This window comes from Micromesistius poutassou (genome assembly GCF_964030765.1).
Source record: "Micromesistius poutassou genome assembly, chromosome: 6".
In the NCBI taxonomy this organism is placed as follows: Eukaryota; Metazoa; Chordata; class Actinopteri; order Gadiformes; family Gadidae; genus Micromesistius; species Micromesistius poutassou.
In genome coordinates this window covers 17,153,553-17,178,693 of record NC_140276.1, presented here as the reverse complement: position 1 = coordinate 17,178,693, position 25,141 = coordinate 17,153,553, and the positions used below count along the sequence as shown (strand labels likewise).

The window sequence follows — 25,141 nt, the reverse complement described above, 5'->3', positions numbered from 1 at the left end:
AAAAAAGATGCAATTGATAATAAACACAATTTAACTATTAATGATGATGATCAGAAAGTGCTGAAATGTGTCTTCCCTCCATGGGAAATAAACTGCTCAATGCAGGAGACGATCGCTGGCCCCACATCAGAGGACGTGGGGGCTAAAGGCACCGTGTCATAGAGTGACGTGGGGGCTAAAGGCACCGTGTCATAGAGTGACGTGTGGCACTAATGGGGAACCAATAAATCACGTTACAGGAACCACCCTGCGGCACGGTCGCCCAAAGACACTCTTGAAACTGTGGGACATAAATCTAATGATTTGTTTTTTCTTCCAACATGTATACAAACATTTCATGTGCTTAGAAGTCGTGGCACTGATCCCTTTCCTCCTCTGCAGGAGGTCTGTGAACCCCCAGCCCCCCCCATCCAGGGGGTCCACGTCCCCCCACAGACCAGCAGGACTGAATGCACCCTAATAGTCCAAGTTTCAGCAATCAAACTCTGTTCCATCCATTACTGGTTCCATCCGGTCTAGGCACAGTGGTCAGAGACGGTACTCGGTCCTAGGCTAATGGGAGGGTCTTTGGGCTAACCAATGGGATCATCTGTCATAGATGGGCTCTCTTTCCACTATCTGTAGCAGCTGATGAGGGGCCGGTGGGGGGGGTGGTGATGATGATGATGATACTGAGGAAGAGGAGGAGGGTTGGTGCTCCTATAGGGTCTGAGAGAGGATGATGGCGAGGATGACCACAGCGACCACGGCACAGACCACCGTGATGACGATGGTCTTCTGCAGACACACAGATGGAGAGGAGAGGAGGGTTAATGATCAAATCAACTTAAAGAACAATCAAACTCAAACTCCAGACAGGAACAGCAACAAACGCAGGATTGGCCGTTTCCCCTGGTGTTGAAACACATGTTGCCCCTCACTGAGGTGGGCCTGTTGCCCCTCACTGAGGTGGGCCTGTTGCCCCTCACTGAGGTGGGCCTGTTGCCCCTCACTGAGGTGGGCCTGTTGCCCCTCAATGAGGTGGGCCTGTTGCCCCTCAATGAGGTGGGCCTCTTGGGCTTCAGGCAGAGCCCCAGTGTGGGGTTGGGCTTCCTGCTACCGGGGAAGCATTCCTAACTTCCTCTATAGGAAGGCTCTATAAGAAGGCTCTATAAGAAGGCTCTATAGGAAGGCTCTATAAGAAGGCTCTATAAGAAGGCTCTAGAGGAAGGCTCTAGAGGAAGGCGTATATACACGCTATATATAAGGCTCCTCCCACTGGCATACGTTACTTTGTATAAACAGAAGAGGATATCTTCCATCCAAGTGTGCATCGCTCTTCATCCAGAGTTCTTCAAACCACAGCACTGGCATACATAAACAGCACAACCCGTTAATTAAGGTAACGAGTTCCACCCGCGTGGACTCGGATAAGACGACACAGTGATGCCTTTTCCTTGACCCTGATGGGGAAGACGGGGATAAGAAAGGAAGCATCTTTCCTTTAGAGGAATTCTACAAGCACTTATCATGGCTGCCACTCAGATATTTATGGGTCATCGTACTCAGAACCTTCCCAAGCAAAAAAAGACTATTCGACAGGAGCCAGTTCTATTGCTAATGCTGCTTTCTTATCAAATACATTCCTGATGTCGTAGTAAATTAAGCAAGTGCTTGATGTAGAGCAAGTCACATCACATTGCACCAATGAATTGCCATCTCCTGCAGTGGTAGTGCTGTTGTGCGAGGCGTCACGGTTGAGCACAGACCATTAACCACACACCGACTGAATAAACAAGTACAAACTGTTGTTCCTCTAAATTCCGGTTGGCTAGAATTAATTAAATAGAGTTGTGCGTGTGAGTGGGGAAGCAACACAAACAAACACACCCGACATTGAGCCGACAGGACAGTGAGAGCAAACAGTCAATGTAAACACACCACGTCCCCACGGCAACACCCACATGGAGAGACACCACGTCTCCACAGCAACACCCACATGAAGAGACACCCCGTCCCCACGGCAACGCCCACATGGAGAGACACCCCGTCCCCACGGCAACACCCACATGGAGAGACACCCCGTCTCCACGGCAACACCCACATGAAGAGACACCCCGTCCCCACGGCAACGCCCACATGGAGAGACACCCCGTCTCCACGGCAACACCCACAGGGAGAGGATGAAGGCCTTGGTCCGGAGGCGGTGGACAGACCCCACCCGCTGCAGGACGGCGGAGGCCCTCAGGTACTCACCCTCACACTCCTCCTCACCCTCACTTCAGTCCTACTGACAGCCCCACAATGAGCGCAATAATGGCCAGCAAGATCAGCACTATCACCACTATGATCACCGTCTTCTGTTGGGAACAACGTCAAGGTTTCTCATGAGTCTGTACGCATCACACCGAGAGGCTTCTTCGGATTCATCAAATGCCATTAATATAATAAGGTTCATGATCGCTCCACAATGGCAGAATATCAGTGTTTTAAGTAAAATGTCTTCTGCAAAATATAACTCAATGTCCAAAGGTTATTTTCATATTACAATACCATAGAAGCTCATTGTGACCATGTAATGCTTTTTAAGTGTGGCAACGTGAAGCCAGCGTCCACATCAACACATCAGCAGACAAAGAACAACATGCTTTATGAACCTATAAACCGACACAGCAATTATGCACAAATAATAAAGATGAAACCTAGAGGGAAAAATAACAACTGGTTAAAGAAGCAGAAGGATATTGTGAAACTGTTAAAAGACAAGAAGAGCGAAGCATGTGTGCGTGTGATTGTGTGTGAGAGGAGGGTTTTGAGGAATGATTTGACGAGGTTCCACAAGGTAAAGGAATCAGAGGCTGGGATCACGTTTCAGGTGAGTGTGGAGCAGGGAGGAGGTCTTGATGGCTGGAGGTTTGGGTGGAGTTGGATCTTCGTGTCAACAGCCAGGTTTCCCAAAAGTATTCCCGTTGAAAAGAGGAATGCCCACCCTACACACGCTGTGCTACAGGGCCGTGGACTCTAAGGCTTCATACGTCAATGTGTGGACAATGCCATCGGGTGGCCCCAGGCCAGAGAGACCATGTCTTCATGGCTCTGCCTGGTGCCACATGTCCTCAATGGAGTTAAAGGAAAAACACATTTTAGTTTTCCTGGAAATGTTTCGGATGATTTAGCAATGGGCAACCGCTGTCCATCTGTCAGACAAACTCCACAGATGACAAATTCAGACTGGAATTACGGTGCATCATGTGATTAAACTGATCAATATTGAACCCACCAGCCCACTATGGATTAATCCATAGTGGGTTTAATCTGCTGCTCACTAGTGCACCCTAGTGCAGAGCGACTGTGAGTCACTAGTGCACCCTAGTGCAGAGCGACTGTGAGTCACTAGTGCACCCTAGTGCAGAGCGACTGTGAGTCACTAGTGCACCCTAGTGCAGAGCGACTGTCAGTCACTAGTGCACCCTAGTGCAGAGCGACTGTGTGTCCTCAGGCCTGTGGTCAGCGGTACGGGGAGGGCGGGGGGCTTTGGGAAACCGGGCCGCTGCTCTCGTCCAATCACGCGGCGCCTCAACTCACACGCCGCGCCTCCTGCTGGAACTTAGCCGCCTTCTTGGTGTCCGCCACCGCCCGCTCCACGAAGCCCACCGATTGGTCCATGTTGTTCTCAATCCTGTCAATCATTCCACCCTGACGTGTGTGTGTGTGTGTGTGTGTGTGTGTGTGTGTGTGTGTGTGTGTGTGTGTGTGTGTGTGTGTGTGTGTGTGTGTGTGCGTGTGTATGTATGTGTATGTGTGTATGTGTGTATGTGTATGTATGTGTGTGTGTGTGAGTGTGTATATGTGCGTATGTGTGCGTGTGTGTGTGTGTGGGACAATGAGGTAAAAAGCAGAAAGAGAAACATGAAGGTCACTATACTGCGTGTGTGTGAGGTCGGAGGGCGTGCGACCAGCGTGGCCATGAGGAGAGGGAGTCCGGCGTTTAGGGCTTATAGAAGAACAAGCAGCCATAAGGGAATGAGGAAAGAGGCAAGGAGCCTTCACCGGAGACGAGGAGACAGCAGCCGAGCTCCTGAAGCGTCAGAGAGCAGTACCTTCCGGGCCTTGGTCTGGTACCTTACAGCCTTCTTGGTCTCCGTCTTGGCCACCTCTATGTGGTCCACTGACTTGGAGACGTTCAGCTCGATGTTCTCAACAATGTCTCCCTGAAGAAGATAAGACACCGACGAAGCATTAAGGGCAAAGTGGTGAAAGGCAAAGTGGTGAAGCTGGTCAGTTGAGCCCTTTACAGATGGACCAGCTGAACGGTGCTCACCACACATCACCTCAGGGACTGTAGCAACACGGGATTAGTGAATCGTACTGTATCAAGAGATCAACAACAACAAAGACCACACAGCGGGAGACCTTACCTCCATACGAGTGCTCCCTCAGGGCAGCATGAAGCAATCAGTAAGAAATACATGTTTACAATCCTTTCAGAGAACAGTACACGCTGCTTTGTATTAACACGGCATTTTGACTTATAATAGAAACAAATAAATACATATTTGGACTTCTCTGGATGCATTCAGCTCACAAACTAATTCATTAGAAGCAGAGCTGGACATGGATCCAGAAGGGACTGATACTGTAGTCTGACTGCTGAGCAGGGATTCATTGTTTAGTATATTCAGCTGAGCTGTTTTGCTCATATTGTTCCTAATATAAAATGTATGCATTGTACATGAATAAACAATGTGAATCCCAGGCGATGTGGTTTTGCAGAGGATAGACAGAAGTAGGTGGAGCCATCAGGACCTCAGGCCACCACAAGCGTTTTCCTACAAGGCTACTCCTCTCCTTAATGACTACACCCCCTCCCTCCCTATAGAACTGCCTTTAATATCATGTGTTACTAGAGCTATGTGCATTTTACTGTGTCTGTCTAGTTGTGTGTTAAGCGCTGGATGCCAAGTCAGACCCCTGTGTGTCCATTGATGCATTGGGCGAATAAAAGCGATTGTGATAGAAAGGTGTTGGTCAGAGCCTCCGCTCCTCATGGGGGCAGCATGGGGACTGATCACAGCCGTCCCTGGACCCCCGGGGGCAGTGGTAGACACACGGCCCAGACACCAGGCCCAGACACCAGACACCAGGCCCCGCTGTAGGCACCAGGCCCAGACACCAGGCCCCGCTGTAGGCACCAGGCCCAGACACCAGGCCCCGCTGTAGGCACCAGGCCCCGCTGTAGGCACCAGACCCCACTGTAAGCACCAGGCCCCACTGTAGGCCCCGCTGTAGGCCCCGCTGTAGGCACCAGGCCACCACTGTGTACCTGGCTCTCCACCAGCATGGCGATGTCCACGAACATGTCGTGCAGCTCCTTGATGCTGCTCTCCAGCCTGACGATGTCTTTGTGCCGTGCTTCGATCTCGTTCAGGGCCTGCTTGGAGATGCCCGAGTCCACGATCTGCAGAGTGGAAGTCGAAGACGACTTTAGAACTTTCATTATGAAAGACCTCGTGTTTTAATTATCAAAAACCCATTCCACGCAACGGAAAGAAAGTGCTGAATATGTAACAATAAAAGGCCCTCCATGAGCTCACCCCCGCGGTGAAGACGGCCGAGTTGCCGCTCTCCAGCATCTCCTCCAGCTCGTCGTCCGTGGTGGCTTTGCCCGCTGAAAGGTGAAAGGTTAAATGAGGAGCGTGAAGAAGCCTCCAGAAGGTGGTGCAGAGCGGTGTGAGCCTCACTGATCTCCAGCTGCCTCTGGATGCGTCCTTTGCTCCGCTCCCTGAAGTCCACCTGCGCCTCGTTGTACTTCGTCATCACCTCCACAAACTTCCTGGAGAGCACGGCATGCTGGGAGGAGGGGGGGGGGGGGAGTGAGGAGGGGGGGGGGGGGGGGAGTGAGGGGGGGGACCAATGGACCAAATTAATGACTCAGACTGGATGACTATTGCTTGATAAAAGCGATAAAATCATTGTGGAGGTATGTACTGTGATGTGTTGTTAGTGTTGTGTGCTCATTGTGGAGGTGTGTACTGTGATGTGTGTTGTGCGTTGTGTGCTCATTGTGGAGGTGTGTGTACCTGTGATTTGCGTATCCTCATGTCGGCGGAGACCCTCTCCTGCTCGTCTGCCTCCAGGTTCCTCTCGATGGCTGAACGATGAACACAAGTGTGGGATCGTTAGTGTAGCGCGGAATGTTGCATCTTTCTAATCCATGATCTGTTCTTTGTGTACCGTGTGTACCGTGTGTGTGTGTGTGTGCGTGCGTGCGTGCGTGCGTGCGTGTGTGTGTGCGGGGCTCACTCTTGAGCTTGTTCCTGGCGTTGTTGGCCATCTTCTTGATGTCGTTGGTGATGGCCTCCAGCTCATCCTGTGTTTCTGTGTTGGGACAAAGCGGAGTTACCTCTCAGTCCCACAGACCCTCGCCCTGCAGAGCACCAGCTCTCCTAGCAGAGGCTTTGTTGTCATGTTCAGTTTGATGACGTGGATAATGACACTCAGCTGGTGGTAGAGGGGCTCTCTAACGTGGCCCTGAAGTACTAAACAATATCAACACCTCTGAAGGAGGGGGCCCAAAACTGTTCTGCAAGGTCAGAGGCCGTCAACAGCCAACACCAGCCTCCACCACCAGCCTCCTCACCACCACCACCACCACCACCACCACCACCACCACCACCACCACCACCACCACCACCACCACCACCACCCTCCTCCTCCTCCTCCTCCTCCTCCTCCTCCTCCTCCTCCCCACCACCACCACCACCACCACCACCAGCCTCCGCCTCCTCCTCCTCCTCCTCCTCCTCCTCCTCCTCCTCACCACCAGCCTCCTCCTCCTCCTCCTCCTCCTCCTCACCACCACCAGCCTCCTCCTCACCACCACCAGCCTCCTCACCACCAGCCTCCTCACCACCAGCCTCCTCCTCCTCACCACCAGCCTCCTACTAGTGGAGCTGGTTGTGACGGCGTAGCCATGAAGGAACAACCGTTGGTGGAAACGCAGATATGGGCCCTTCTCTAACGGCAGGAGCTGGGGTAGGGTGTAAGAGCTGAGGTAGGGTGTAGGAGGTAGGGTGTAGGAGGTAGGGTGTAGGGGGTAGGGTGTAGGAGCCGGGGTAGGGTGTAGGAGCTGAGGTAGGGTGTAGGAGCTGGGGTAGGGTGTAGGAGCTGGGGTAGGGTGTAGGAGCTGGGGTAGGGTGTAGGAGCTGGGGTAGGGTGTAGGAGCTGGGGTAGGGTGTAGGAGCTGAGGTAGGGTGTAGGAGCTGAGGTAGGGTGTAGGAGCTGGGGTAGGGTATAGGAGCTGGGGTAGGGTGTAGGAGCTGGGGTAGGGTGTAGGAGCCGGGGTAGGGTGTAGGAGCTGGGGTAGGGTGTAGGAGGTAGGGTGTAGGGGGTAGGGTGTAGGGGGTAGGGTGTAGGGGGTAGGGTGTAGGGGGTAGGGTGTAGGAGCTGGGGTAGGGTGTAGGAGCTGGGGTAGGGTGTAGGAGCTGGGGTAGGGTGTAGGAGCTGGGGTAGGGTGTAGGAGCTGAGGTAGGGTGTAGGATCTGGGGTAGGGTGTAGGAGCCGGGGTAGGGTGTAGGAGCTGGGGTAGGGTGTAGGAGCTGAGGTAGGGTGTAGGATCTGGGGTATGGTGTAGGGGGTAGGGTGTAGGGGGTAGGGTGTAGGGGGTAGGGTGTAGGGTGTAGGAGCTGAGGTAGGGTGTAGGAGGTAGGGTGTAGGGGGTAGGGTGTAGGGGGTAGGGTGTAGGGGGTAGGGTGTAGGAGGTAGGGTGTAGGGGGTAGGGTGTAGGGGGTAGGGTGTAGGGGGTAGGGTGTAGGAGGTAGGGTGTAGGAGGTAGGGTGTAGGGGGTAGGGTGTAGGGGGTAGGAGGACGTACTCTGGTCGGACGTGGGGGCAGACAGGATGACCGAGTACAGCTTCCTGACCTCGGCCACGTGGTCGTCGATCTTATCGATACTGTTCCTGATGTCCTCAATCTGCACAAAGAACCACAAACATATGAAAACGATCACACAAGTCTCTAACACACACACACACACACACACACACACACACACACACACACACACACACACACACACACACACACACACACACACACACACACACACACACACACACACACACACACCTGACAGAAGAAGTCATCCATGAAGGCTGCGTTGTCCATGGAGATCTCCACCTCATCATCATCTTGGTCGCAGGTCTTCAGGAAACAGAGGAAGGGTTTTAGATAAAGGGGAACAGAAGAAGAGTCGAGCAGCCGGCTGCCCCAGGTACCTATATATATATATATATATATATATATATATAACATATAAATGAGGACCATTTAGGTACCTCCCAGTGCAGTAGTCCTCAGTTTGCTTACCCAGTGCATGAAGTGTAAAGGAAAGTATAAAATAAGGAGAGAATAATCTCACAACGTGGCCATTCAACTATACTGGAGGTCCAGTTGATTCACAAGATACAAATACTCACTCCCAAAACGAAAACCTGCAACTGAAACAGCAACACCAACATATTCACTAGCAAACAGCGCGTCACACAACCTAAACAAGCAGCGTGCCTGGCACTTTTTACATTCTATCTTCTCCTCTTTATGAAATGATCAATAAAGGCCCAGGTGACAGTAACACAGCAGCCTTCTGCCCCCCTATTGGCTGATCAATAAAGGCCCAGGTGACGTAACACAGCAGCCCTCTCCCCCTATTGGCTGATCAATAAAGGCCCAGGTGACGTAACACAGCAGCCCTCCCCCCCCCCTATTGGCTGATCAATAAAGGCCCAGGTGACGTAACACAGCAGCCCTCCCCCCTATTGGCTGATCAATAAAGGCCCAGGTGACGTAACACAGCAGCCTTCTCCTCTCCCCCTATTGGCTGATCAATAAAGGCCCAGGTGACGTAACACAGCAGCCTTCTCCTCTCCCCCTATTGGCTGATCAATAAAGGCCCAGGTGACGTAACACAGCAGCCCTCCCCCCTATTGGCTGATCAATAAAGGCCCAGGTGACGTAACACAGCAGCCCTCTCCCCCTATTGGCTGATCAATAAAGGCCCAGGTGACGTAACACAGCAGCCCTCTCCCCCTATTGGCTGATCAATAAAGGCCCAGGTGACGTAACACAGCAGCCCTCCCCCCCCCTATTGGCTGATCAATAAAGGCCCAGGTGACGGTAACACAGCAGCCCTCTCCCCCCCCCCCTCCCAGTGGGCGGAGCGTTGCAGCCGCCTCCGTCACGTGGTCACATGATCCACTGGGGTAAACACACAGCCGCCCACGGAGAAGGACTCCGCAGCGTTGGGAATGCCCCTGGCCCGGGAAGGAAGACAAACTGTTTAACCAAGATCAATAACAGCCAGGAACCCCCGTGACATACTGGAGCAGAGAGAGGTGGTCAATAGTGCTAAACTCTTTCCTTAACCGCCTGACCAAAGTCAAGGTGTTGAAAATAATTCATTCTTTAGCCCTCTGCTTCCTGACCCAAATGGCCCCGGTCTAGTGAGGAGGTTGAGCTCTGGATGTCAACAAGAGGAGTTAGGAACACACCAGCATGTACCGCCTTCATCCTATATTGTTTTAAGATTTGCCACCAAGGGCTCCTATGCAGTCTGTATTATAAATCATACAGCAAATAAAAAGACAGAACAAACAACTGCAAAATAGCAACGTCATAGCTAGTATGGTTGAGCTGGGGACCAGAGTCAAACAGGCTTAGTCACTGGTCCTAGATCAACACGTACAACCAGGCTATATCACACCCATACAGCACAGGTCCCTGTTAGTCCCCTGAAAGGCTGGGATTCAAACCTTTTACACACTCCCTTTTCACACATTTGAATTGCAAACATGGCCCAGATTATTGTTCCAGCCAGCGTGGGACGATTTTACAGCGTTGTGAATTTACATTAATTAACATTGAGAATGCCTCGTCACAGCAGGCCTTTTCTACCTGAATAACTCCAGGTTGTAAAGTGGCCGCTCTCGACTCCCTCCACCGCACACGCTCTGCTACGGTGAGATAAGACAATGCAGCCATTTCCTTCCCTTGTCCCTCATTCAGCGAAAAATGAAACGGCCCAAAAGAGACAATGAAAGTTACACCACCTTAAGAACAGACCGTATTCATGTGAATGCTGACAGAAGCCGCCAACAGACGGGACTTTTACGCAGTAAGTGAAACCTCAGCCGTGGGCCCTGGTAAACCTCAACGCATTCTGAAGCTCAATATGTAGGTCATCTCTCACTGCTGGACTGAAGGAAAACACATATAATCAGCTCATACTGATCAGGCAGCAGGGTGTATGTTGTAGTGCTATGAACTAAACAGTGTCGTGTTTGTAGTTTCCATTGTTAAATACTGAGTCTTTTAGGTACAAATAACTTCCTCTTAATGTAGAAAGGCCTAACCAGGGACAGGTTGGACATCTGGTTGGAAAGAAGACAGATCTACTGTTTTATACTGGTTTTATACTGGTATGTTCTTTGCATTGGCCCTGACAAATAAACAAATACATTCAATAAAATAGAGTCAAGTCAGACACTTTTCTCAGTATACTGACAGAACAATAAATTAACATTTATTAGATATTGACAACTAGTTACAGTATCTTGATTTACTGAGGTCTGTTTTAATACATGTTATAACACTTTCTAATTCCACCACCATTCAATATTACATTCCACATATTTGTAGCCATCTATTTGTAAATGAACAATGACAAAGTAGTCAAGAGTTAAACCCGAGGTTTACTCAAATGATACAACGGAGGAACCAGTTTGAATCTGTTCGGGTCAAGGAGTCGATAGTCCAATCAATGCGCTGGTAGCCGAGTCTGAACCGTGTTGGGAAACCATCACACTGGTATTACTGATGGTCACACAAGCGGCCCCCTAGGGTTAGGGTTAGGGTTGGGTCATCATCTGGGAAGGGTTTCTATGGAGGCTGGCCCTCTTTGTGTTACATGGATTGTTGAGAGCATCGTGATGATGGCAGCATAAAGTTCAGCATCTTTGTGATGTGAGAACAGCCATAATTAAGTTGTCCCAACTCTTTATGGGCATGCAGCCTTTCGAAAACGCAGACCAATCAATAACACTTTGGTCGGACACAAAGTTCAAACAAACGCCAAATGTTCAACCAAACGCTGAAGGCCTCACATGTCGTTGGTTGGGAGGTTTTGGTTTAATGTAATCGTGTGTTTATGAGTGCGGAGGCGTTGTGGAGAAGTGCTCAGTGACTTCCAGGTACCATTTACATACAACATGGCAGGTTAGCCCCGTATTGACTAAATATACCAGAGTTTATACTGCTGACACTTCAGTGACTTCATCATCAGGAAGTTTAATAAATATAAAATGGACTAGGGGTGTGAACGGTTACAAAAAATTGTAAACGGTTACACGACCCCTTTTTTTTCGTGTACACGGTTAACCGTTTTTTTTTTGTTTGTTTTTTAAGTGGACCGCAGTCGCGCTATTGAGAATGAGGAGTCACGTGATTTTTGGGAAGGGGAGGGGAGGGGTTTGAGCCCGTCCGCCATGATGGCATCCACGGCTATCGGTTGCCAGGGGCAACGTTGTCAGAGCGGCATAGAGACATGAGGAAATACGCAACATAGAGACGCAGGAGACATTACGAGATAGAAATAAATGGAGAAGAATAAGGCGAAGGAAAAGGGTCCTAGTGAAAATGCAGAGAACACAAGAAGACATTAGAAACCATTATAGTCAATAATAATAATAATAGCTATTGCTATTCCACTGGATACGGCAGCGGCACGGAACCAAACCGGCACTACTTTGTTTTAAGTTGCCGGTTCGCAGCCGTGTCTCACAACACTTGCACAGCCATTCAGTTTATGATCTTTATTCATTAATTGCGCCGCGGCCGAACTGACGCGGATATTCTCTGATATTATGTAAGCATAAGCACCGCGGAAACCACTGCCTTCAAAAGACGCTGATCCATCTTCACTGTTGACGAGTCGCTCTAGTTCTACCTCCACGGCCCTGCAGCGGGCGATTATCGGACAAGATTGTCCGTGTGTGGTGTTCCGTCTTGTGTTCGAATCTCATGTATTTGTATTTACGATCGGAGAGCAAGAAATGGGCTGAGATTCTCTTTATGTGTGTGGTGTACATCCGACTCAAAAATCACATAAGATTAAAAAATCTTGTAGTGTGGGACAACTGCGTTGTCCATTTAGGGAACCTGACAAACTGTAACCCACATTGAAGCAGTTTTTAACGCAGCAGTTATTTCCAGGCATTGTTAAAACAGTACAGAATTTCAACAACCTCCTCTGCTAGCAGCTACCGTGTCAACAATAACGCAAAGCTCAGCTGCACTCGGAGGGGCGTACCTTCCAACATGGCGGAAAGGGGGGGGGAGTGAAACTTACGTGTTACATGACGTAATGCACGGTGGTCAATTACCCAACATTTATCACGTGCATTTCTTAGCGCATTAACGTTGTCAAAGTGGAACATTTGTAGCTTTATTAATCTCTAAATAAATAGTACATGTTAATTTTGATTTTGATTTTTTTTTTTTTTTTTCGGTTTTCGTTTACTGATTTTTCCTAAACGGTTATGATTTACTAACCGGTTACACGTGTACACGTGTAGCCGATCACACCCCTAAAATGGACACAGCCGTAATTAAGGTTCAATAATACACAATGTATCAGTTATTGATACATAAGAAATCTTTTTTTTTTTTACATTTAACTTGATATCTTTGCTCTTCCTGTATTAGTTTAATTTGTATTCAGTGTACTTTCATATTGACCTTACCAGGATTTGGGTCAAGTTTTATCTCAATGTTGTTTTTAAGGTTATTGTATCATTGTTAAAATGAATATATTACAAATTGAACATAGTACCTCTTAGATATACTGACTACAGTATTCAGTCCCCACACTGGAAGCAGTCGAGTGTGGATCATTTAGGAGTCGTCTTGCACTCGTCCCCAGTAGTCAGTAATCTATACTATATCTATACCTATCTATATCTCATCTATGAAATATGGAAAGCACTGACCAAGCAAATTGCAACAGTATGTTTAAAGCGGTTTAAAACGGATAGTTTATACAGTGGCTTCTGTATTATGCATTTTGCTAAATGGATCTTTAACATGTAAAATTGTATTTTGTATTAGAAAGATTTATATCTTTCTCTTTTTTCTCTTTATATCTACATTTATATATTTTTTTGTGATTCACTAAATAGAGTAGAACTAGATCAAAATATGTTTTGTTGTGTATCTTTACCAGCTGTCTATATAGGATGCATCACACAACATTAAAACAGAATCAAAAGATCAACGATAATTAAACTGCAGCATTCGACCACACTAAACTAGACTGAAGCTTTACGATGGGTTACATAATCTGGCCCCAGCGCATCTCACGTGCAGACTTCCTATTGGATGCGATTGTGTAGTGGCTTAACACAATTTAAATCCCCATGTTGCCCTGCAGCTCCGACCAGAAAATAGATCAAAGGTTAAGACGGGGAGGCGGTGCACAGGAGAGCAGGTGGACTCAGACTGACAGAGACACTCACCGTGACCCCTGGCCCCTCCCACATCATTAAGGGGACCAGTAACAGTAACCATCGGTAGAAGAGTGCTCCAGCGCTACGGCTGGTCGGGTGTCAGTGTCCAGCAGGGACACAGCCCTCGGGACAGACGGGAGGCTGCTGTACGGACAGACGGAGCAGCAGGAGGAAGGTCCACATCACCGCCATGGGAATGACTGATGCATTATGGGATACTCTTCCTCTCCTGCCTCCTGCTGTGCCTCCGTGCATTTCAAGTTTAAAAATCACACACAAGATGGTCTGATGTTGACTTTAAATCCATGTTTTTCAGTAGAGCTATTGGTCGAAAATGCATATGTATATTTTTTCCCATTTAATATGTAAAATATGTAAAAATAGACATGAAATACCATCAAGAAAAAACAATTATATGTTTTGTTAGTGTTCAAGTTAGTGTTGGTTTCTCAAGCCATCATTAGCGTTATGTGCAGGTTTCACATTAGACAATGGAAGCCGTTCTGTATGTGGGCTGGAAATGTACTTCAACCTTGGGTTGTTTATTGGAACTAAGACATGGAGAGTACTGAAGTACAGAGTAACTCCAGACTGAAACTACTGCAGTACAGAGTAACTCCAGACTGAAACTACTGCAGTACAATTCCAGACTGAAACTACTGCAGTACAGAGTAACTCCAGACTAAACTAAGAGAGTACTGCAGTACAGAGTAACTCCAGACTGAACTAAGAAACTACTGCAGTACAGAGTAACTCCAGACTAAACCATTACAGTACTGGAGTACAGAGTAACTCCAGACTAAACTAAGAAACTACTGCAGTACAGAGTAACTCCAGACTAAACCATTACAGTACTGGAGTACAGAGTAACTCCAGACTAAACCATTACAGTACTGGAGTACAGAGTAACTCCAGACTGAAACTAATGCAGTACAGAGTAACTCCAGACTGAACCATTACAGTACTGGAGTACAGAGTAACTCCAGACTGAAACTACTGCAGTACAGAGTAACTCCAGACTGAACCATTACAGTACTGGAGTACAGAGTAACTCCAGACTAAACCATTACAGTACAGAGTAAATAAACGAAGATCTAGTTTCCTGCTCCTCTTCCTAACCCTCCCGTTCAGCTGACACAGGTGAGTCTCTGGTGAAAGGTAACGCAGAAGAGTCCAACTAGGAAATTTCTTTATAGCATTGCCTGAACCTGTGGCCTTACAGCCCATATATTTAGCTCAGCCATATAAATGATACCAACTGTGTGGGATGTGCCTGAAGACACCAACGTGTACGACTTGAACACAGCAAATATTTGGTCACCATTCCCAGTGTCTATGGTTACACACTGGGGCCTCACCCAGGCTTTAGACTAAGCTTAGTGTGGTTAGAGGAGAGGTTAGAGAGGTGTATGATGTCCCTGTTCACAACCAACCCCATCAGGTGCAGTGACAGGTGGATCTGAGGCCTAACGTCACCTGACTGAAGTCGTGACAAAGTGTCGACAATATGTTCAAATAAAGATCAGGAAACGTGTTACACCTGACGATCGTTAGAACCAAGACGAAGGAATAAACAAGAGAGGTAAAGGATCATGCGAAACAACAAGCAATATATCTTTAACCCATCATATGAGCGAAAACCAACCAAGCGGATTGCGACCGATCCTATGAGCTTAGGGCGGGTTTGGAACCACCGACACACTGAACTCAATGTGTACACACTGGGCTAAGGGTTGAATGGTCTGACATTTACTACCGAGAGTTAAAAGTCATTTCCATGGAGCCCGGGTCTGTTCAGCGATTAGATAAAGGAACTGTATCTCATAGAGGACTTTCTAGAGGAAGTAGAGCAGTGAGCAGGGCTCCGGGCTCAGGTGAGCTCACCGCTTTCAGCTGCTCCAGGCGGTCCTTCATCGTGTCGGTCTGGAGCTCCGAGAGGCACTGAGTAAAGACACTCAATAAGTGAATAAAGACACCGAATGAAGACCCGAAATTAAGACGGTGAAGCGGACTCCTTCGGCCGATCAGTTCTCTCCAGGGGTCTCACCGCCAGGGGAAACGCGACTTTTCAGAAGTCTGGTCCCGGGTGTCTCTGAGGAGGATCCGCTACAAGAGGTTCTGCGGACGCTCCGCTACAATATGGCTGCGGAGGTTAAAGCGTGCGGGTTCCGCTAAACCTCATCGCCCGAAGGATTAAAACAGCAGTTGTGTCCAGCAGCATGCATAATCTCTCTCTCTCTCTCTCTCTCTCTCTCTCTCTCTCTCTCTCTCTCTCTCTCTCTCTCTCTCTCTCTCTCTCTCTCTCTCTCTCTCTCTCTCTCTCTCTCTCTCTCTCTGCTCGCCCAAAGTAATCATTCTAAAACGCACTTTCTAGTTGACGCATGCGTGTGGAGGGCCTCTTTGGCTCTTGCGTGAGGCCCCTCCCTGGGCAGGAGGCTGTGAACCTGCTCCAGGTTCCTGGGCAGGAGGAGGCTGTGAACCTGCTCCAGGTCCCTGGGCAGGAGGAGGCTGTGAACCTGCTCTCAGGTGCAGTGGTCGAGTGGTCTGCTCTAGTGGTTGTCTGCTCTAGTGGTCTGCTCTAGTGGTCTGCTCTAGTGGTCTGCTTTAGTGGTCTGCTGCTCTAGTGGTCTGCTCTAGTGGTTGTCTGCTCTAGTGGTCTGCTCTAGTGGTCTGCTGCTCTAGTGGTCTGCTCTAGTGGTCTGCTCTAGTGGTTGTCTGCTCTAGTGGTCTGCTCTAGTGGTCTGCTGCTCTAGTGGTCTGCTCTAGTGGTCTGCTGCTCTAGTGGTTGTCTGCTCTAGTGGTCTGCTCTAGTGGTCTGCTGCTCTAGTGGTCTGCTCTAGTGGTCTGCTGCTCTAGTGGTCTGCTGCTCTAGTGGTCTGCTCTAGTGGTCTGCTGCTCTAGTGGTCTGCTCTAGTGGTCTGCTGCTCTAGTGATCTGCTCTAGTGGTCTGCTGCTCTAGTGATCTGCTCTAGTGGTCTGCTGGTATTGATAGGGTTATAGGGGTATTGATAGAGTTATCGATAAGGTTATAGGGGTATTGATAGGGTTATAGGGGTATTGATAGGGTTATCGATAGGGTTATAGGGGTATTGATAGGGGTTACAATATTGGTCCTGTGAAGGTGTTGGGCAAATATAGAGATCGAAAGGGCACGAATTGAGACATCGATCGCCTCGTTCTGTTTACTATGGACCCGTGGGGGGAGCCCCGCGGCGTCACGTCACCCATTCGGCCCACAAAGGTTTCATACGTTACTCATTATAGAGTTCATGACGGCCACTGAACGACCGCTTTATGTTGTTTACTGCGTATCAGCCAGAAGAGATACGACGATTTAATTAAACGTTAGACAATTCGCACATGTTTGATATATACACCGCATACAACTTGGACCAGTTGTGGACAAACGCGCTGTTTTTTAGGTGTTCAACGGTAAAACTGGAAATGGTAACAACGCAATGTTTGGTTAAGGTGTAAACACACACGGACCTAACGACTGATTGGACATGAGCGACCCCGTGTGGCCGCATGCAGGTTACTGCACCCGTCATAACGGAATGAAAGGGTCATTTCAAGAGTCGTATTAGAATCTTTTTAGTCAGACCAAACCAGGTGAGCAGCAGGGAATATTGGGAACATGACATTGATGGGCGTAGACATCAAGACCTGGGATGCTGAACCGTAGCTAGAAAATGTAAAAAAAGTTTCAAACGTCCAAAAAATCTGTATATGTATAAATAAATTTCGGTTATGTGCAGTGCATTTAACTTCCATAACATCTTCTGTATCCCCTTGCATGTTATACACAGTACTACAACCTCTCACTGACTTCTGTTGGACAACAGCTCTCATAGGGAGCCATTAGTTAATACCTAGTATTTTACATGGTTGTTTAAACCACATACATTAACTTTAATTTGCCTCAATGGTATATTACAAACCTGATTTCAATCTTGCTTTGCACTAAGTGAAATATTTCATTAGCACACATCTTTAAACTAAAAGCATCATCTATTCTGTAAATGTCAATATTCTAAGTTATGCAAGTTATAAGTAGATGGGTGTCCCTTGGTCTGAAAGTTTGATGACCACGTATTGGTGGAAACACTGACGGGTTCAAGTACCCGTAATCAGTGGAGTGAAATCATTTGGTCGATCAGCTCAAATACACACACACAAGTCGGTCATTGTATATTGTGAATGTTTTTATTCAAATTTTTTCCATAGTGCTTCCAGTGGGAAATACAACAGCATTAAGTAAGCTGGCTAAAATGTGTGGAGGTGCTGAGGAGAGGCACCGTCCATGCCAACACTGGGGCGGGTCTGTCTTATGCCATGAAAATGGAAACACAACTTCTCCAGCAATTTGTCTTGGTAAACACAAAAATGTTCAAATAAAAAATAAATCTGCAACAGGGGTTTACAGTAAAAGGGTCCAAAGTCGACGGTAGGGGCGTGGGATAGGCGTTGGTTACAGGTTAAAGCTCCTCATCATCATCTGGGAGGGCCGTGTTGGAGGCCGTCTGCAGAGAGAGCGTTGAGGTTAACAACCAGCACAAAACTCATAAAACCTAACTCCAGACTAAAAAAAAAAAAAAAAAGCATAAACTCAACAGACAGATTACACTTTGAAACTCTGACCAATACTAGATCCTCATGAGAACATGAACAGTTGTGGCGACAGTCAACTGATGGGGTAAACCAAACAGGCTGGGGGCCCAGAGCCCAGAACAAAGCACTTACTCTGAGCTCATCCTCGTACTGCGCGGCGAGGTTGGGGTCCATCTGGACCTCTGGGGGGGCCAGGGCGGGCATCTCTACGAACTCCAGGTTGGGGTCGCCCACCAGCTTCCTCGCTAGCCACAGGAAGGGCTTCTCGAAGTTGTAGTTGCTCTTGGCTGAGATGTCGTAGTACTGGGGAGACGTCAGACACGGGACCAGTTATTCTCTGAGCTGCCCGGCAGCCAGGCGGGTGACGGTGGACGGACGAGAGGTTACCTGCAGGTTCTTCTTGCGGTGGAACACGATGCTCTTGGCTTTGACCTTCCTGTCCTTGATGTCCACCTTGTTTCCGCAGAGGACGATGGGAATGTTCTCGCAGACACGCACCAGATCCCGATGCCAGTTGGGCACGTTCTTATAGGTTACTCGGGAGGTGACGTCAAACATGATGATGGCACACTGAGCTAAGGGAGGGTGAACCAATACAGAGGTTAAAAACATGTACTCTTTGGTTAGAGAAGATATTTTATTAACCAATGGTTTGCGTTGATGTGTAATGTGGCGTACCTTGGATGTAATAGCCGTCTCTGAGTCCTCCAAACTTCTCCTGTCCAGCCGTGTCCCAGACGTTGTAGTTGATCTGTCCTCTGCTGGTGTGAAACGTGAGAGGGTGCACCTCGACTCCCAGAGTGGCTGGAGGATAACGGTCAGATACATGAGCGGTCAGAGGTGATGAGATGTACAGTTGACATTAACAATCTGGAAAGCCAATTAATGACCAGCTTACATCAATGGCCACTGTTGACATTCAGGTGCTGAAGCTTTACAGGGGTCATGTTATGCCACCAGGTGAGTGTGATAAACCATTACAAGCAGATTGATAAACTGCCCTTTCCTATGTTTTATTGACATCACAAGATGGCTGGTCCACCTAGAGGTACACTGGATAGATCAGCCTGCCCAGTGGACTTTAGCACAAGTTGCTCATCTATCCATCATAGATCTAGGTGGAAACTTGTGTGACTTCACCAAAACACAGGAAAGGCAGATTGTAATGGTTAGTCACACCTGGTGGCGTAATATCACCCATTCGTTTGGTTCGGATTCCTAGTGCCCATGCATCGCAGTGATGTGGCAGGATGTGTTACTACAGATGACTGCATTATAGATGGGTGGAATTCGTACGTACTTGTAAAAGGTGTACATTTCGGGCCAAGACATTAAGTTACTCACCAACATATTTCTTCTCGAACTCTCCCGTTAAATGACGTTTTACAAAAGTAGTCTTTCCGGTTCCTCCATCGCCAACCAACACGAGCTGAAAGAGAAGCAGGGTCAGGCCGGCTGGTACTGGCTGGTTCTGGTTCTGCGCCTGGTTCTGTCAGCAGACACTGGTCTCCAACGGAGACTGGATAAACCGCTGATCATTCATAATAAACAATAAACATAATAATCCATAAACACTCACCTTGAACTGCGGCGTCTGCGAGGGAAATGCTGCCATTGTGTCGTCAGTCTGTGATCTGAAACAATGAGGCGGTTAGCGTCTCCCCATCACATGGATCGACCCCCCCCCCCCCCCACACACACACACACACCAGCCGTTTGATGATATCGATCACTGATATGATCAGATCATCAACATGTTGCAGATCGCAGACGGACGTCAGAGTTTGGGCGGCGCGGCGCGCGAGTCGCGCTCCGTTCCGCCACATTACCGCCTTGCGTCATCCTGCAAAGTTACTCACCGACGCTGTATTTATACACTAATATAACCCACACCGCCATCGAAGCCCCGATCGACCCCCAATGTGCGATAACAACACCCGGAGCCGCGGTCAGATCGGCGGGTCGGGGTGACTGCGAGCTAGCGTTAGCTCGATGCTACACCGAGCGCCACTGCGCGCGGGCGGACTTTGTCCAAGTTCCGACTCGGATCGATGTGTTCCGATATCGACCATTTATAAAAACACAAGCTACGATACTCTATTGCGGACTAAGATCACGGTGAGCAGCAGCCCGGAGGGAGCCGTAGAGCCGTTGCCCGCCGTGCTAACGCGTTAGCTCCCGCAGCATGGAGCTAACTCAGCTAGCTCCTTTATCAGGACAACACCGACTCTCCTCCACGAGGTCCGGCTCTACATCCCCGCACCCACGGCTCCGAGGCCCCTTAACCCCGGGCTGCCGACTACCGTTGACCTAACCCGCCGTATAAACGAGTCCCGCCCGGGGGTGAACGTCCCCGCGAGGCGCCGAGGCTCACTTACCGGCGTTCAGCGCAGAGAGAGAGTAAATGGCGGAACGTTCGCGGGAGATTCAGCGTGGACTATATAAGGGCCGTTTCCGCCCTGGTCACGTGGACTATAAAACGCGCTTTCCGCCTGATCACGTGACGCTCTCAGCTGAAGACGATACTGCTGATCACCCAAGGACTGGATCGATATTTGAAAATCACATTTTCTTCTATACAATTTAGAGAATGGCATATATATAGACCTGTCAGTCTGGATTGGGAGCAATAAACATAGGATGGACACAGGCTTATTTTATACCCTTTAATGCATCAATATTATATTAATTTACCTGGTTTTAAAATATACAGACATCACGTAAATCATTTAAGATACATGATTAATAGTGGTGATTTTAACCTAGATGCTCAGCATTGAGCCACAAAGTGCATTAATAACGAGGCAACGAGGCAGTTATAAGCAAGCAAGTCTGGTGTGGTGCTGAGGAAAGCACATGGTCTTTCTATCCTTTAAGAATCAGTGCCCTGCAAAATACCTCCAAACCTCTGTCAGTAAATAATAATAATAACTTGGATTTGTATAGCGCCTTTCAAGATACCCACGGTCGCTTAACAAAGAGAGGAGAGGGGAAGAGGGGTTAGGGGTCAAAGGACTTAGTGAAGAGGAATTCACAATACATAGACATGGAGCGGGCAGGCCGTTAACAGACAGCCTAATGGTACAGACAGCCTATCAGTACAGACAGACAGCCTATGGGTACAGACAGCCTATCAGTACAGACAGCCCATCGTACAGACAGACAGCCTATTGTACAGACAGACAGCCTATGGGTACAGACAGCCTATCGTACAGACAGCCTATCGTACAGACAGACAGCCCATCGTACAGACAGACAGCCTATCGGTAGAGGTAGTCGGCCTGGATGTTGGCTGCTATCTCAGCCTCCCATTGGTCGCCGTTGTTCAGCAGCTTCTCCTTGTTGTACAGCAGCTCCTCGTGGGTCTCAGTGGAGAACTCAAAGTTAGGACCCTGAGAGGAGGAGAGACGGGTTAGAGAGGAGAGACAGGTTAGAGAGGAGAGACAACTGGCTGCTATACATTCATATTGTGATGCCCCAGAACCAGATATCAAATGATATCTTGTTGTGTGTTGCAGTGGAAGCTAGAGGACATGATACCCAACAGGTGGAGGTGGTTGAAGGGAGGGATATTAAAGAGTTATTGTTGTTGTAGAAACAAGGAGGTTGTGTTATTAGACTAGACCTCTGAAGAATAAGTCTTGCCTCCGAGCCTCCGGTTCCCTTGGTCAATGTTGATGGGAAATAACACGGGTTTATGAATGATGAAGTGTTCTAAAACGTTGGCCTCTGTTACGGCCCCAGCGTTGCCTTTGTGGTTGCTGCTGGTGTATTCTGTGCAGGGAGCTGGTGGGCGGAGCCACACCAAGAGGTGAGCTGCGGTGCCCCATTGGCTCACTCTCCTGGGGTTCAGACACTTGTATTGGTCGTGGCACGTTTCATGTTCCTTGATTAAACATCATGCAGTTCCTCTTTGGTGGCCTCCCTCTGTAGCTGCACACCCCTGAGCCAGGGTGTAACAATTCACACATTCAAATGGCTCCAGATCTCAGATTGAACCCTTGTACTGTATATAGATATTACTATAGGTGGATGTGCCTTTGGATACACAAGTAAACCACATAGAGAGACAGAGTGTGTGTGTGTGTGTGTGTGTGTGTGTGTGTGTGTGTGTGTGTGTGTGTGTGTGTGTGTGTGTAGTGCTACCTGGACGATGGCGTCCACAGGACACGCCTCCTGACAGAAGCCGCAGTAGATGCACTTGGTCATGTCGATGTCGTAGCGCGTCGTCCGCCGGCTGCCGTCCGCACGCGGCTCCGCCTCGATGGTGATGGCCTGGGGGGGGGCGACGTCATCAGCAGGCTGCACTGTGTCGGCTGCTATGAGGTCACCATGCTTACACCGGCTTAAACCCCGCCCACCATAAGGGTACTGTCAGCTTAAACCCCGCCCACCATAAGGGTACAGTCTTAAACCCCGCCCACCATAAGGGTACTGTCTTAAACCCCGCCCACCATAAGGGTACTGTCTTAAACCCCGCCCACCATAAGGGTACTGTCGGCTTAAACCCCGCCCACCATAAGGGTACTGTCTTAAACCCCGCCCACCATAAGGGTACTGTCGGCGGTGGAAACGCGAGCCGTAACTGAGCTGGACCAAACCGCACCCTCACTACTGGGCTGAGGCGTGCTGGTCTGAAGCGTACCCTCACTACTGGGTTATGGTTCTTGTTATGATGGTTCTTGTTATGCAGCCACTTCCACCCTCTGGGTGCAAAGTGGTTCATGTTTTCTGCGTCAAGCGATTCCCGGTATGTTCCTTACTGATCAGGAAGCAAATAGTAGCTGTGCTATGAAGCAATATTCATCAACTATACCACATTTGTTCTTAACACAAAGGTGCATTTATTGGTTCAAAATGTCTTTACATGTTTACTTTACACAGGCCATCTAAAGTTCACCGAGCAGCACATGCCACCGCACTCATACAGGAGAACCACGACCTGTGTGTGTGTGTGTGTGTGTGCGCGTGCCTGTGTGTGAGCGCGTGCGTGTCTGTGTGTGTGCGTGCGTGTGTGTGTGTACCTGTGCGGGGCAGATGGCCTCACACAGCTTGCAGGCTATGCAGCGCTCCTCTCCGTTGGGGTAGCGGCGGAGGGCGTGCTCCCCTCTGAAGCGCGGGGACAGCGGGCCCTTCTCAAAGGGGTAGTTGATGGTGGCCGGCTCGCGGAACAAGTAGCTCAGGGTCGTCCCCAGGCCTACAGCCAGAAAATAACATGGAAAGAAATGTGAAATTTGATATTTATGATGAAAATATCAAACAAACACAGCAAAAATAGTATTCTTGTTTGGTTTTGCGAAAAAATTTAATGCTTATAAACGCAAATCTACTTCCCTTATAATCATTATTATCTTCATGGTCCATGTTTCCACGCTCTATTATATTCTCTCGCTGTACTTCTACTACAACCCAAAGTCAAATTAAAGAATGAAAAACGGTACCAGTGGCTGGGACACGGCGGCGTGGTAGGGTTGGGGTTAGGGTTGGGGTTAGGGTTAGGGTTAGGGTTAGGGTTGGGGTTGGGGTTGGGGTTAGGGTTAGGGTTGGGGTTAGGGTTAGGGTTAGGGTGGTACCTCTGAACAGCTCCGTCCAGAGCAGCGTGGTCGCGGCCCGGTCGGTGATAGAGCTCATATCGGTCGGCAGTTCCCGTGCATTTACATATTCTATAAAAAAGAAGAAGAATGAAGAAGAAAACTGATTTGTGCAACAAAGCAACATATGTCTAAATGAATACAGGCCTAATGATTGAACTTACTGTAGCTGTCTCTCTGAGCGGAGAACCCAAAGCGCCGGAGAGGAGCCCTGATGGGACCTGAAGTACACACACCGACGCACCTTAACTCAGACTGGGATTCAATGTTTAATCAGTGGTTAGAAGCCCACACAATTACCTGTTCTAAGAAGATTCAGGGCAGAAGACATCTTAATGGTAAAATAGGAGAAATACTGAAGCCAATAAGTTGTCCTGGAGTCGTCAAACACAACGCTGTTAACGGTGACCAGGATGATGAAACTTCACCGGTCCTACTGGAGAAAGAAAAACGCTCTCAGATGGTTATTAAGGACTTTAGTAGCAATAGCTTCCCTTTTACAAACGAACATCTTTACTTCGTATGAATATCACTATAATGTCTATAATATAATAACTGTGTACAATAAGGCAGTATGCCAGCGCCCAGCTGCGCGGTCCCAATCGCTATAAACACGACATCCCATAAGTGCGTCGTCTGACAGTACGTCCTATATAAAGTCACATCCATGGCAAACTAAAGCCATGTTACCCGCAATGTCTTCAGACTATGAGCTCGAAAAGCAGCCTATCAATATATATATATATATCAATATTCTATGACAGAACTATTCTTTAGTTAAAACAGAGTATCCTACCTTACTTATAACTGTTAAGAAGTAAGATAAACCAACGCAAGACGGCGCTACAGCCCGGGGGCTCCTCCTCCTGCACGAAGAGTCCAGAGGAAGACTAGTGGACACACACGGACGCCATGTTTGTTGTGGCATTCTCATACCCGACCGGCGGGCGAACCTTTTTTTCGTAGGATGGTAGGGGCACGTACTGCCTTTTTCGCCAATCTTTTTTTCGTAGGATGGTAGGGGCACGTACTGCCTTTTTCGCCTCTGATTGGTTAGAAGGGCTCTCCTCCGATTGGTTATGGCACAGGGCAGGCTGTCGGCTAGTCTACCACCAACAGAAGTAAACGAACTCAATCCAACAGTGATAAGTGCGTCCTATTAAAGAGGACATAAGCCGACTTATACATTGAATAAAACTGCACTATTTTGCCCAGCTGTGTGCAGTGCAGGTCACACCATTACACAGAGGGAACAAGGTATAGAAAGCAGCGAGAATAACGCGACTATTGTACACTGCAGTGGAGTAACATTGACAACAACCTCTAACAGTTAGGCTCCACGTTTTCCGAACCAGCAAATAGTCTTATGACAGCAGTACAATTAACAGAACCGTCAACACA

At 48.6% G+C, this 25,141-nt stretch overlaps 3 protein-coding genes across 7 annotated transcripts; all 3 read right to left on the bottom strand.

The window, feature by feature from the left end:
• Positions 1-646: 646 nt before the first annotated feature.
• Positions 647-15,785, bottom strand: stx3b (syntaxin 3b). 5 transcript variants are annotated; one of them, XM_084469052.1, is made up of 12 exons: positions 15,586-15,785; positions 15,423-15,479; positions 8,107-8,181; positions 7,852-7,951; positions 6,283-6,357; positions 6,060-6,130; positions 5,721-5,829; positions 5,574-5,647; positions 5,303-5,437; positions 4,080-4,190; positions 2,236-2,339; positions 673-777 (listed from the first exon to the last, which is right to left on the bottom strand). In XM_084469052.1, exons 2-11 carry the CDS (start codon positions 15,450-15,452, stop codon positions 2,256-2,258), a joined length of 864 nt encoding a protein of 287 aa, XP_084325178.1. In that variant the 5' UTR covers positions 15,453-15,479; positions 15,586-15,785; the 3' UTR covers positions 673-777; positions 2,236-2,255. The 5 variants fall into 5 exon arrangements, 4 of the variants coding, with proteins under 4 accessions (XP_084325179.1, XP_084325180.1, XP_084325178.1 ...); XM_084469051.1 differs by having other exon boundaries at positions 15,423-15,785; XR_014633638.1 differs by having other exon boundaries at positions 677-777; positions 2,154-2,339; positions 15,423-15,785.
• A 1,940-nt stretch (positions 15,786-17,725) lies between these two features.
• On the bottom strand, positions 17,726-20,604 carry ran (RAN, member RAS oncogene family). Its single transcript, XM_084469927.1, has 7 exons — positions 20,528-20,604; positions 19,729-19,783; positions 19,494-19,578; positions 18,828-18,953; positions 18,537-18,724; positions 18,282-18,452; positions 17,726-18,061 (listed from the first exon to the last, which is right to left on the bottom strand). The coding sequence occupies exons 2-7, from the start codon at positions 19,762-19,764 to the stop codon at positions 18,017-18,019; spliced, it is 651 nt and encodes a 216-aa protein (XP_084326053.1). The 5' UTR covers positions 19,765-19,783; positions 20,528-20,604; the 3' UTR covers positions 17,726-18,016.
• Positions 20,605-20,859: 255 nt separating this feature from the next.
• On the bottom strand, positions 20,860-24,137 carry ndufs8b (NADH:ubiquinone oxidoreductase core subunit S8b). The gene is made up of 7 exons (XM_084469558.1): positions 24,041-24,137; positions 23,905-23,961; positions 23,723-23,812; positions 23,174-23,346; positions 22,296-22,424; positions 21,370-21,541; positions 20,860-21,224 (listed from the first exon to the last, which is right to left on the bottom strand). Exons 1-6 carry the CDS (start codon positions 24,069-24,071, stop codon positions 21,410-21,412), a joined length of 612 nt encoding a protein of 203 aa, XP_084325684.1. The 5' UTR covers positions 24,072-24,137; the 3' UTR covers positions 20,860-21,224; positions 21,370-21,409.
• Between the last annotated feature and the right edge of the window lie 1,004 nt (positions 24,138-25,141).